Source organism: Puma concolor, chromosome D3 (genome assembly GCF_028749965.1).
Source record: "Puma concolor isolate L17-30 chromosome D3, mPumCon1.1.hap2, whole genome shotgun sequence".
Classification (NCBI taxonomy): Eukaryota; Metazoa; Chordata; class Mammalia; order Carnivora; family Felidae; genus Puma; species Puma concolor.
Genome location: NC_141678.1, coordinates 80,532,980 through 80,546,485, shown reverse-complemented (window position 1 = coordinate 80,546,485; position 13,506 = coordinate 80,532,980). Strand labels below are relative to the sequence as shown.

Below are 13,506 nucleotides of genomic sequence, written 5' to 3'. Positions count from 1 at the left end.
CTTCCGCCGTCTCCGGGGCCTGGACCCTCCCTTTAGGTTTAGATCTATTTAAAGTGACAGCGTATGATTCGCTCTTGCCTTTTCATTTAATCCATTTGACAGTCTCTATCCTTTGGGGTTTTCAGACCACTCGCATTTAATGTGATTATAGATATGGTGACATGTGAGTCTACTGTCTTGCTATTTGTTTTGTTTGTTCCTTCTTTGTTCCTCTTTTCCCATCTTCTTTTGGATTATTTTTTAGGGTGCCATTTCTCTCCACTGTTAGCTTATTTTATATGCGTCCTTGTTTTATTTTTTTTAGCTCTGGGTTTACAATATGCACCTGTAACTTAACCGCAGTCTACCTTCAGCTACAATTCTGCCACTTGAGGTCGAAGAGCATACTTCCATTTCCCCCTCCCGGCTTTGTGCAGCTACATGTAGTCCTCCTACTTGTTTTGCTCCGTAGCTCCCTACTGTGCAGCCTGCCTGCTTGCTTTGTGCTTTTGGAAAGCACTCCAGTGGTGTTGATTAAACAAACAAACAAAAAAATTAAAAATGTGAATATCGTTTGACAAGTCAATTCCGTGTCTGAGAATCTAATCCATCAATACATAAAGAGAGACATGCAAGGATGTTTATTTACCTTAGCATTTTTGTAAAACCACAAAGAGAAAAATGTGAGTTTCATGGAGAAATGGCAAAAAAAAAAAAAAAAAATTGAGTTTACCATAGTATAGACTATAATGCAGTTGTTTAAGAAAATCAAGTGGTTTTTGGAAAGACGTCTACTGCCCTCTAAGTAAAAGAAGCAAGTTACAGAGTAATATCATCCCATGTTTGTAAACAATCATAAACGTGATTTTATTGATATATGCAAAAGGAGTTTCTAGAAAGACAATAATGACAGCAAACACCGATAGCATCCTTAAACATGCAAATTCATTTAATTCCTGCAACAGCCTTGTAAGGAATACGATTAGTCCCATTTTACAGATTAGGAAACTGAGGCACAGCGTGGTTAATAACTTGCCGCAGGGTCACTTGCCAATAGGGGCAGAGTTGGGATTCAGACCTTGGCTGCTCTGGCTCTGGAGTGTTCTCCTGCCTCACTAAGCACCAGATTTTTAATATCAAGTGAGTTGCAGAAGGGAAAGGTGACGGCTTTATTTAGGTATGTGGCCTATTGTCTGGAATGTGGAGACAGGCTTTCTAGAAAAAGTAGTGGTGTGAAAGGCAGATGAGGGCTGGTTTTGGCCTCAAGGAGCGGACATGTGGGAGAGGGTGCTTTCAGTGTGGCACTTCATGAGAAACACCAGCTTGCTCCTGGCACATGTCCAATGGTAGCCCCTTCTTTTCTCAAAAAAGATGAAAGGACTTAAACTTCTGCTTGGAAAGCCCCAGAGGTGAGTGTGCTGGTTTTGGAAGCACTTTGAACAATAGAATGCCCATGTTAACACATTAAATCAACTAGGGGGAAAAAAAGCTTAATTAAAAAAAAAAACACTATAAATTACTTTTTGAGGACCGTTTCTACATTTACAGAACTACCACTCACATAATTCAAATATTTTATAAATATTAATGTAGAATGCCATTTGTTAACAACAAAATCCATCACAATGGGCCTGAGGATGTCCTCTTTCCTATGGCATTCTTAGGAGGAACGTGGAAATAATTTCCAATACTATTTTTCTCTTAGGTGAAGGATGCACAATTACAGCTAAAGAGGTTGCTCAACATTTACAGAAACTATTTTAAATGTTCTTTACGATTTAAGAAATCCCACATGTATAACTAAATTTTGGTTATCTGTAATAAATGTAAAAATGCATTTTAAACAATAGATATTTTAATATTTAGTAAAGTTAAATGTTTCTGATTTTTAAAAACTAATGAGCTGAAAATGAATTGTGCTTACTTGTACTAAGGAAAAACCAAGTATATTGTGCAAATACAGGAATCATAGGCTTTTTTATAGGGATAGTGTGCATCTCACCCTGGAAATCCCCACTGTTTCCCACTTCTGCATGAACTGTTTAATTTTCAGATTCAAAAAGGTAACATAAAAGTATAGCTCTCATTTTTATTTCTAGAGGATGGCTTTTAAGTCTTACCTTACATCCTAATGTAATATTTTAATCTTAATATAACACTGTAATCTTTATTTAGGCAGCAGAAAACAGGCATAATCTTGTTAATGAAATGTTTATTTTTTGACATGGTGATGTAAAAATAGTTACTGTGACTGTGGTCACGTAAAGAGAATACATAAAAAAAGCAAAGCTATGAAGTAAACATAGGACTTCACAAATCTTTCTTTCAGTGAAAACCTACTAATAAATACAAACGTTTTTATTACCTACGCTGTTATGTTCTGTTCTTCTTCTTATCTTGCCTATACAGCACTTTTTAAACAGAAGTAAGGCATTGATAGATCAGTGTCCGTTCAGAGATAAATTAGGGTGCAATACTATCCGGTAACGATACCCAAACATAATATGAAAATTTGTGACACATTTTGAACTGTGTCCATGGAAACCTATCTTGCTTGCTTTGGGGGACAAGAATTTGTTCAGTGCTACTGATTTGGTATTCAAAATAAATGAATTTCTGAACCATTAAACTAGTAGTTATCGCTTTTTGGATATTTTGTTACAGATAAAACGGTTTCAAGTGGAAACAGAGATAATTTATGTGTCCCCTACTTCCCTTCTTCTCAGCCCTAATGAGATGATGGAGAAAGTAGCTCTGTGTCCCTTACATATGAACACAAGGACAGGTATCATCCTACATGCTGATGGCAAAGTTCTACTTTCGAATCGGTCAGGTTCAGACTGGCCATAAAAGACAACTGATGTTGCCACCTAGATTGACACAGAACGGTTTCTTTTTAAGAGTACTTTTATTGAAGTAGAACATACATAAAGAATACAGTTAGGCTAATTGTCAAAAAATGAAGACATATATAGAGCCTGCACCCAAACCATGAAGTAGAACATTACCAGAAACCCCCAAGCCCCTTTAATCATTACCCCTCATCCTTCTTGATAGATTTCATGAGAATACCAGTGATTCACTTTGTCTGCTTCTGGACTTTATATAAATGGACCCTGCACTGTAGTATTACCTTGTGTATGGCTTTTGCTCACCATTGTGAGAGTCAGCCAGGTCATTACTGTCCAGTCCTCTGTTGTATGAATAGATTACCTTTTGTTCATCGTTTCACCGTTGAAGGATAGGTGCTTTATTTCACATGGTGGATTCAGAGTGCTAATATTTAGTCTGAGAGTTTACACATCTAAGAGATGGGCCTTATTCTTCCTGAATTGGGTCAAGTTTTGGTGTCGGGATGTTGCTGGGCGAGACTGAAATATATGGAAGAACTTTGAAAGGGTGTGTAAGAATGCCATTATTTTTGTCTTAAGTATTTGGTAGAATTCACTGATGAAGCCATATGGCCACTGAGGTTTCTTGGTGGCATAGTTTGAAATTACAAGTTCAACTTCTTTAACAGATTTAGAACTACCGAGATTTTGTTTCTTCTGGTGTTGGTTTTTTAAAGTTTTTTTTTTTTTGTTTTTTTAAAGTAGGTTCTATGTCCAACATGGGGCTCGAACTCACAACTCCAAGATCAAGAGTTGCACACTCTACTGACTGAGCCAGCCAGGTGCTCTGCTGTGTTGATTTTGGTAAGAAGTTTCTTTTGTTTAAATAGGAATATGTCCTTCCATCTTAACTTTATTGGTACTACGTAGGATTATTTCCCTTTTGCTTGAATAATTTCTTATGATTTTTCATTTGGCGTGGATCTGCTGGTAACAATTTCTGTTTTTTGGTGGGGTGGGTGAGGGTTGTCTACAAATATCTTAAATCATCTTCATTTTAAATGTTTATTTATTTATTTTGGGGGGGGGAAGGGGCACAGAGAGAGAGAGAGAGAAAATCCCAAGCAGGCTCTGCACTGTTAGCACAGAGCCTGACATGGGGCTCAATCTCATGAACCCGTGAGATCATGACCTGAGCCGAAATCAAGACTTGGCCGCTTAACCAACTGGGCCACCCAGGCACCCCAGCAATTTCATTTTAAAAGATATTCTTGCTGACTGTAGAATTCTAGGGCAGCAGCAATTTTTCTTTCGGCATTTTAAAGACATTATTCCTTTGTTTTCTGTTGGCGAGTAAACTATCAGTCTTATAGTTGCTGCTTTTCAGATTTTCTCTTTGTATTTGTTTTCCAGCAGGTTTATTTTTTTATTTTTTAAAAAAATTTTTTTTTCAACGTTTATTTATTTTTGGGACAGAGAGAGACAGAGCATGAACGGGGGAGGGGCAGAGAGAGAGGGAGACACAGACTCGGAAACAGGCTCCAGGCTCTGAGCCATCAGCCCAGAGCCCGACGCGGGGCTCGAACTCACGGACCGCGAGATCGTGACCTGGCTGAAGTCGGACGCTTAACCGACTGCGCCACCCAGGCGCCCCTCCAGCAGGTTTATTATAACATATGTAGGCTTAGTTTTCTACATATCTTAGAATCTATCCTGGTTTGTGGTTCTCATTGACCTTGATGGTTTTTGTCAGTTTGAGAGAATTCTTGGCCATTTGCTTGTCAAATAATATTTCTACCCATTCTCTCTTTTCTCCTTCAACGTCTTAGGACTTTTACCCTCTTTTCTGTGTTTTGCATTTAAAAAAAATTTGTGCTGCTTCCTGTTTCCGGTTCTGCACGAAGGGAGTTTGGAAGTTACCACCGAGTCCTAACAACAAGTGAAAAGCTGAATAAACTGGAAAATGAACAAATCTTCTTAAATCCATAAAAGAAGTGAGGTCACAGGGCACACCACTGCCCCCCCCCCCCCCAAATTGGAGAGATTGATAGGCAAATACAGAGAGTCACAAGTGACCAGGTTAGGAACTCTCGAGCTAAAATCTCCATGGGAATCAGTGCTGGGGCAGGAAGACCAGAACTGTAATTAATGACTTGCTGGAGGCTCAGCGTGGACAAGTCTGAGTTCAAAACTGTAGGGGGACCCAGTTGTAGAACAACCCCCCCGCCCAACTTTTGTAAGTTTTGCCTCCAGGAGCTCAACCAGGTTCTCACAGTAAATACCCGAGAAAAATCTCCTTGGCAGAGGGAAAGGAAAAGGATCCATTCTGAAATAAACCAGAGTACTTTGTTTGTCTTAAGAAGGACTGTGCTCAGGGGAAACAAGTTAACCAGAGCCTAACCTGGAGAAGGGAATTCTCTGATTCCGGCCCATTCTCACCATCCTGTCCCACCTCAGGGGGAGAGAAAAACTGAGGCATGATTTTTAAATTCACAGTCCAGAGGCACAGGCTCACAAAACACCAAGACCTAACCATAGGATTAGAGGATATTTTTCCCACTCCTGCACAACTTACTATGACTACTAACACTACTAACTTAAACTCCTATTTACAATAGTTCCTTTTACCCAGTACCTAATATCTGGCTATCAAGAAAAAGTTGCAAGGCGTACCAAACGGCAAAAATTAGAATTTGCAGAAACAGAACAAGCAGCAGAACACCAGACATGGCGGGGATACTGGAAGAATCAGACTGGGAATTTGAAACAACCATGACGAGTATGCTAAGGCCTCTAACGGACAACGTAGACAGCATGCAAGAACAGATGGGCAATGTAAGCAGAGAGGTGAAAATCCCATGAAAGAACCAAAAAGGAATGCTAGAGATAGAATACACTGTACAGAAGGGAAGAGTGCCTTTGATAGGCTTATTAACAGATTGGACATGGATGAGGAAAGAATCTCTGAACTGGAGGACATGTCAATAGAATCTGGCTGGCTCGGTTGGTAGAGCATGTGACTCTTCATCTCAGGGTCATGAATTCAAGCCCCACCTTGGGCGTGGAGCCTACTTAAAATAAAAATTAAAAAAAAAAAAGAAACTTGCAGAAATGAAAAGTAAACAGAAAACACTGGAAAACAAACAAACAAAAAAACCAAAAAAACAACCCAGAACAGAATACCCAAAAACTGTGGGACAACTACAAAATTGCATACCAGGAGAAGAAAGGGAGAAAGAAAAAAAAGGAATATTTGAAACACTAATGAGTGAGGATTTCCCCAAATTAATATCAGATGCCAAACCACAGATCTAAGAAGTCCAGAGAATACCAATCAGGATAAAAGCCAGAAAAGTACATACAAGCGCATTACTTTCAAACTATAGAAAATCAAAGATAAGGAGAAAATCCTGAAAGAGGAAGGAAAAAAACACCTAACCTGCAGAGATAAGAACGACCTCCAACTTCTCAGAAACCATGCAAGTAAGAGAAGAGTGGAGACATGGAAAGTATTGAGAGGAATAATTCACCAACTTAGAATTCTGTAACCTGTGAAATTACCCTTCAAATGTGAAGGAGAAATAAAGACTTTCTCAGGTAAACAGAAATTGAATGTATTTGTTGCCGGTAGATCTGCTGTACAAGAAATGTTAACAGAAGGAAAATAATATTGGTTAGAAATTCAGGTTTATATAAAGAAAGGAAGCGCACTGCAAGAAAAAATAAGTGAAGGTAAAATAAATATTTTTCTTACTCTAACAAACGTTTTTTAAAAATAGTAATATCAACAATGTTTATGTATGCTTATGTGTATTATATAAATATGCTTACACATAAGTCAAATGAATGACAATACTAATACAAGGAATGAAAGGAATTAGGATTCTTAGGATTATTTTGTTATTATAAGTTATTTACACTACCTTTGAAACATTACAGTGTTCTGTGACAGTGGACTCGGATTAGTTACAAATATATATTGGAAATTCTAGTAAAAAAAAAAGTAAAAAAAAAAAAGAATTCATGGGGGGCCTGGATGTCTCAGTTGGTTAGGCATCTGACTCTTGATTTTGGCTCAGGTCATGATCTCATAGTTCATTAGTTCAAGCCCCACATTGGGCTCGGTGCTGAGGGCACAGAACCTGCTTGGGATTCCCTGTCTTTTTCTCTCCTCTGCCCCTCCCTCACACATGCACACGTGCTCTTTCTCTCTCTAAAATATTTAAACAAAAAAGAAGTAAAATGGATATGCTAATAAGAAAGAAAGTGGAATCATATACAATTCTTAATTAAAATCACAAAAGGAAAAGAGCAGAAGACAAAAATATGAACAAAGAACAAAAGCAACAAGTAGAAAGTGGTACCAAATAGGGTAGATATTAATCCAACTATATTAATACTGTGCACCTCAATGGTCTCAATGCACCAGTCAAAAGAGACTGTGAAAGTAGATCAAAAAAACAAGACCCAACTATATGTTATCTGCCAGAAACCCACTCTAAATAAAAAGAACACAGATAGATTAAAAGTGAATGGGATGGAGAAAGATATACCATGATAATACTAATCAAAAGAAAGCAAGAGTCAGGGTGCCTGGATGGGGCAGTAGGTTAAGTGTCTGACTCTTGATTTTGGCTCAGGTCATGATCTTACACTTTGTAAGATCGAGCCCCACGATGGGCTCTGCGCTGATAGTGTGGAACCTTCTTAGGATTTTCTCTCCTCTCTCTCTCTCAAAATAAATAAATAAACTAAAAAAAAAAAAAAAAAAAAAAAAGCAAGCGTAGCTGTATTAATTTCAGACAGAGCAGACTTTAGACAAAGGAAAGTTATCAGGGATAAAGGGGGCATTAGTAATGATAAAGGGGTAAATTCTTCAAGAAGACATAACAATCCTAAAATGGTATATGCCTAACAACTGAGTGTCAAAATACATGAGGCAAAAACTGATATAGTTGCAAGGAGAAATAGATGAATCCACTATTACAGTTGGAGACTTCAACTTTCTCAGAAATGGACATAAAATCAGTAAGGATATAGTTGACTCAACATTAATCAACTGGATATAACTGACATCTGTAGACTACTTCATCCAATGACAGCAGAAAACACATTCTTCACAAGCTCACATGGAACATTCACCAAGACAGACTGCATTCTGGGGCATAAAATACATCTTAACAAATTCAAAAGAATAGAAATCAGAAAATGTCTGCTTTCAGATTATGATGGAATTAAGCTAGAAATCAAAAACAAAGATAGGTGGAAAATCCCGAAATATATGAAGATTAAACAGTTTGTATCTAACACAGGGTCAAAGAAGAAATCTCAAGAGAAATTAAAAAATATTTTAAACTAAATGAAAAGGAAAACACAACTTATTAAAATTTGTGGGAGACAGCAAAAACAGTACTTAGTGGGAAACTTATAGCATTGAATACATATTTCAGAAAAGAAGAAAGATCTAAAATCAGTCATCTAAGCTTCTACCTTAAGATACAGATACCATGGACATTAAAAGGATAATAATAAAGGAATACTGTGAACAACTCTATGCACACAAATTAGATAACTTAGATGAAAGGGACCATTTCTGGGATGCCTGCCTGGCTCAGTTGGTAGAGCATGTGACTCTTGATCTTGGGTGGTGTGTTTGAGCCCCACATTGAGATTATTTAAAAAAAAAAAAGAAAAAAAGAAATGGACCAATTCCTTGAAAGATACAATCTTGTCAAAACTCACAATCACAATAGGCTTATATTAAAGAAATAGAATCAAAATATTAAGAATCTTTCAAAACAGAAAGCACTAGGTCCAGATGTGTTTACTGATGAATTCTTATCAAAATTAAAGGAAGATATTACACCACTTCTCTGCAGTCCCTTTTGGGAGATAGAAACTGAAGGAATACTTAATTCATTCAATGAGGCCAGCATTACCCTAATACCAAAACCAGACACAGACATTACAAGAAAACGACAGAGCAGTATGTTTCATGAACAGACTCCCACACGGTGAAAAATTTGCATATAACTTTTGACTTCCCCAAGCTTTACTAACAGCCTACTATTTACTGAAAGCCTTACCAACAACATAAACAGTTGACTAATATATATTTTGTATGTTTATGCATTACATACCATATTCTTACAATAAAGTAAGCTAGAGAAAAGACAATGTTAAGAAAATCATATGGAAGAAAAAATACATTTACAGTATTGTACTGTAAAAAAAAAAAATCCATGTATAAGTGGGTCAACTGTAATTGAATCCTCCTACCCCTAAGACACCACCTTTCCTGCTAAGCTTTTAAGTGGAGGCTTTTTATTTTTGTTCTCACAAACTCCTGTACCTTACAGCCTGGAGGTAGATCAAGTGTGTTATTTGCTTTTCATTTTTTACTCCCAAAGGAAGTTTCTATCCAGTTCACCTATTTGAATATTCTCACTAAAACATATTTTAAAAATTTTATTGGGACCCATTTCTCAGATTATTTATTCCCCCCCTCACTCCAATATTTCATTTTTCCCCCTCTCCAGTTTGGATTCTATGGCCCATCATTATAATCATTCCTACACAAGTAGCTTTCATGTCCTTGTCCTTTCTCCTTCTCTGAAGCATCTAGAACTCGGCCCTGTTTATTCTCTGTATACTTCATACCTGTTCCTGAATAGTTATTCTTGGCTGGAGAAAAAAAAAAAATCACTTGTGTTAACTAGCTGTCTTTATTTAAATTCTTTATTTCAAATTCCAATTAGTTAACGTATATATAGTAAACTAGCCCTCTTTAAATTCACAATAACTATTCTCAAATGGGCTTTCAAAACAAATCCTGCAATTCCCTTAGTAATTCCCTCTGCCATTCTCGAAGACAAACATTTCTACCTTCTTTCTCTTCAAACCTCTAACACTTTCCATATGCCAGCCAAATCAATTTCTTTGCTTCATACTTCACTGAGAAAATAGAAGGAATTAAATGGAAACCCCCTAACCTTCCCACCACTAAATCTACCGAATCACCTCCAAGAGCACCTCTGCTTCTCCCCTATTATAATGAGGCCAGTCCCTCCATTTGTGCTCTGAATCTCAACCCCTCTTGCCTCTTCAAGGATTTCACTCTCACAGTCTTTGCTTGTTACTGCTTCTGCGTCATCATCATCTTTCGTTTTACTGGCTTATTCTCACTGGCATATGAACCTGACCTAATTTCTCCCATTACAAACCAAGGCTAAACAGCACCCTCCTTTGACCTCATGTTCCTTTCTAGCTACCAGCACCTCTGCTCCCCTTTATGGCCAACTGTTTTGAAAGAGCTGTCACCTCTAGTCATTGTCTCTCTTTGCATTTCCATTAAACTGCTGAAACTATATTGAGGTCATCAATGACTTTCATCTTTCAATGGGTTTCAGATCCATTCTCGTCTTGACGTAGGAGTAGCAACTGGCCCTCCTCAGAATGCTCTTCTCTTTGCTTCCATGAAGCCACACTCTCCTGGTTTCCCTCCAACTCACTGTATACTCCTGATCCTTTTAGTAGTTCCTCTTGCTCTGTTGGATTTTGAAGTAGGAGGACTGTCCTAGGGTTCACATTTGGATCCTCTTCTCCATGGTTCCTCTCTCCCAGGCCATCTCATTTAGTCCCATCGCTCTACGGAAAATACTCAGGACTCCATAATCTAGCCCGAGATCCGGACTCAGAGAACTAACTTCTTCCTTGAGGTTTTCACAGATTAACTCTCAGACATTTTGAATTCCACAGATTAACTCTTAGACATCTAAAACAAAATTGTAGATTAACTCTCCAAACTTATTCTTTACTTCTTCACTATTGTCAGTACCCATTATTTTACTCAGTTATTGCAGGCAGAGGTCTAAGCATCTTTGGTTTTTCCCTTTCCCTCACTCTTCATACCCAATCTGTCATGCCAATTCTGCTTCCAATTATGTTGCAGATCTGCTCGTTTCCCTTCCTTTTTGTCCAGGCTGCCACCATCTCCTCCTTGGACTACTGCATTTGTTAGCTTCTGCTGTCAGCGTCTACTCCTCTCCTTTTCAAAAGCATTCTTATAAAGCAGAAGTATATCTAACACAAATTGGGTTAAATCATTCCACTACAACTATTCAAAGGCTTCCCTTTCTAACTTCTAGTCTAGTGTACAAAGCCCTATATGATCTGGCCATACTCCTCTCCAATTTCATCTTTTGATAGTGTCTCAGCTATATGGGCCATTTTTTTTTTCCAGTTCCTTGAACATAGCACTATTTTTCATCTCATTGCCTATGCACATACTGTTCTTTTTTCTCTTCCTATTTTCACACGGTTAAAGCCTATTATTCTTCCTAGTTTTCAGGTGTCACCTCAGAGGTGTCTTCCAAAGTAAACCATAAAATAATCACCTAACTAAAGTACGTCCTCCTCAGTCCTTCTCTCTCCACTTGTTTCCCTGCCTGGCTGTAAGCTCTGCTCTAGGTCAGTCTTATTCATTGCATCCCTACACCTGGCACAAAATAGGTACTCCATAAATGTACATCGAATGGTGAATGACTTTACAATCTTTAGAAAGGGATGGCTTCTCCACACTTACAGATCACTTGGAAGACTTGATGAGGTCTGTTGATAAGAGGGGTTGCCCAGAGAGTCAGATATGAATACAAGTTCTGTCAACCTTTTAAGGCCATACACACGTGGCACGACTCTTTTAGGGGCTTTTATTTATTCCATATTTTCTACCTTGGATATAAATAAGCTCACTATAAGAAACAAACCCAATACTTTGCTGAGGGCAAGATGCACAAGATCACACAATTCTCCTGATCAACAACATATAATAATAATAGCTCTGTGAAAAAAGGACTTTAGGTTAGTCTGGCATGTAGTCTCAGTAAATTCATGCTGTTTTGAGGGATTCATAAATCATCCTTTTAATCTAATTGGCAAACTTTCTCGGAATTGGTATCAAGCTCTTATTCATTAATTCATTCAATTAATGTTGAGTACTTATCATACACCAGGCATTCTTCAAATACTGGAGACACATTGGTTGAAAAGGATAGACAACATTCTCTCTCATGGAGCTGAGTCTAGTGAAAGAGACAGACAATAAAAAACAAGAAAATGAGTATTGAGAAGAGTAATTATGAAGAAGAAAACCAGGATGGTCTCAGGGAATTAAAGGGGTTACTTTGGATTAAGTGGTCAGAAAAGGACAGAAGAGGCTTTATATAGATTCAGAATGGTAATCCACATGTTGTAAAATCTACTGCCTCCTCAGTTTTGAAAATCAGGACATTTTCCATCTCTAGGCTGTCATCTCTCCATGACTTTCTTGAGGATGATTACATTACAACACTAAGTGTTTCAGTAGTATGACAACTAAAAGAAAATAGTCTCCGAATTTGATACGTAGTATTGACCTCCTAAGATCTGAAAACTTTAGTTGTAGTGTCTGCAAGAAACCAGGATTCTAACTTTTGAAATCACTGGTCAGTGGTTAACTGAAGAGTTCCCTTCTCTTGGGTAACACTAGGAACCGACTATTTTCAAGAAATGGCAGTTCTTGCTCTTCTCCCATTAGTATGACAAGTTTAGTTACAAGGCACCTGCAAGTTCAAACTAAATACCAAAGAAAGCTAGTTACTATAAGAATCAAATTATATACTAAGAGACATGAGTGATGTGGCAAAGGGTAAAATCTTTTACAAAATCTAAATAGATTATGTAATGAAAAATTAGCTTATTGAACTAATTTACTTAGGCTTTTGAAAAAAAATTTAATGACAAGATTTGGTAAACAAAAAGCAAAATTACCTTACCAGTCTTCACTAGGCTGGAAACTCTGGGAGTAGTTAAAAGTAGGCAAAAGTAACAATCAAAAGTGGTTTCTGCCTTCTACTGCAATTTTAGATAAATCATGCATGTCATGGTAACCTATACGCTGACTAGAAAACAAAAGTATGGGGGAGGGGTTAGCCACAATTACCCATGCTTTAGTTATTCAGTGGTTTACAAGGTTTAATTCTACTTTGAACTTTCATGATCCTAAATGCTAAAGCACTTTCAGGTTTACTATTATGTAATTTTCATAAAGTTCTGTGAGGAACAGAGAGCATGTTATCATTTCCATGCTCTTTAATGGTAAGACAAAAAAGAATTTGTTAGAAAGGGGATTATATTTATGAAATTCTTACAAAAAAGAAATTAAAAAATGATTTATGTTATGAAAAGCATTCACCTTAGGTTCAATACTTGATACAGGACAGGGAGATTTATGAACAGAGGAAGTTAAAAATGTAATCTATAAAACTGTAGAGTCAATGAGAAATTATTAGGTTTATATTACTTAGGAATGTATACATTACAAAAGGCATTTATAACATTTTCAGCTTCATTGAAAATGAATATCCTAAAAATATCTAAGGTTGCAAAGGCCAACAATTCAAAAGTACGGGTAGTTTAAAAAAATTTTATAAAGCAGACTATCAACAAATGATAACTAATAAAAAAGTTAATATCTATAACATGTAACACAAAATGCCAATTTACAGACAACATAAATTTTACTACATTAAAGTCCCTCAAGAAGTTCTATTCATGCAGTGATCTTACTGAAATAAATATAATGGGTTGATCTTTAATGAAATAAAAGGAAATTAAAATAGTATATACTCTTCCATATAGACAGGCTTTGGGTAGAATT

The 13,506-nt window shown here is 37.1% G+C and overlaps 1 protein-coding gene across 1 annotated transcript in view; it reads right to left on the bottom strand.

The window, feature by feature from the left end:
- Positions 1-11,002: 11,002 nt before the first annotated feature.
- RELCH (RAB11 binding and LisH domain, coiled-coil and HEAT repeat containing) overlaps positions 11,003-13,506 on the bottom strand; it is a 115,661-nt gene continuing 113,157 nt past the window's right edge. Inside the window, exon 30 of the mRNA XM_086683147.1 lies at positions 11,003-11,890. Coding sequence (XP_086539273.1) covers positions 11,794-11,890 — 97 coding nt within the window. The 3' untranslated portion in view covers positions 11,003-11,793. The remainder of the gene's footprint in view (positions 11,891-13,506) is intronic.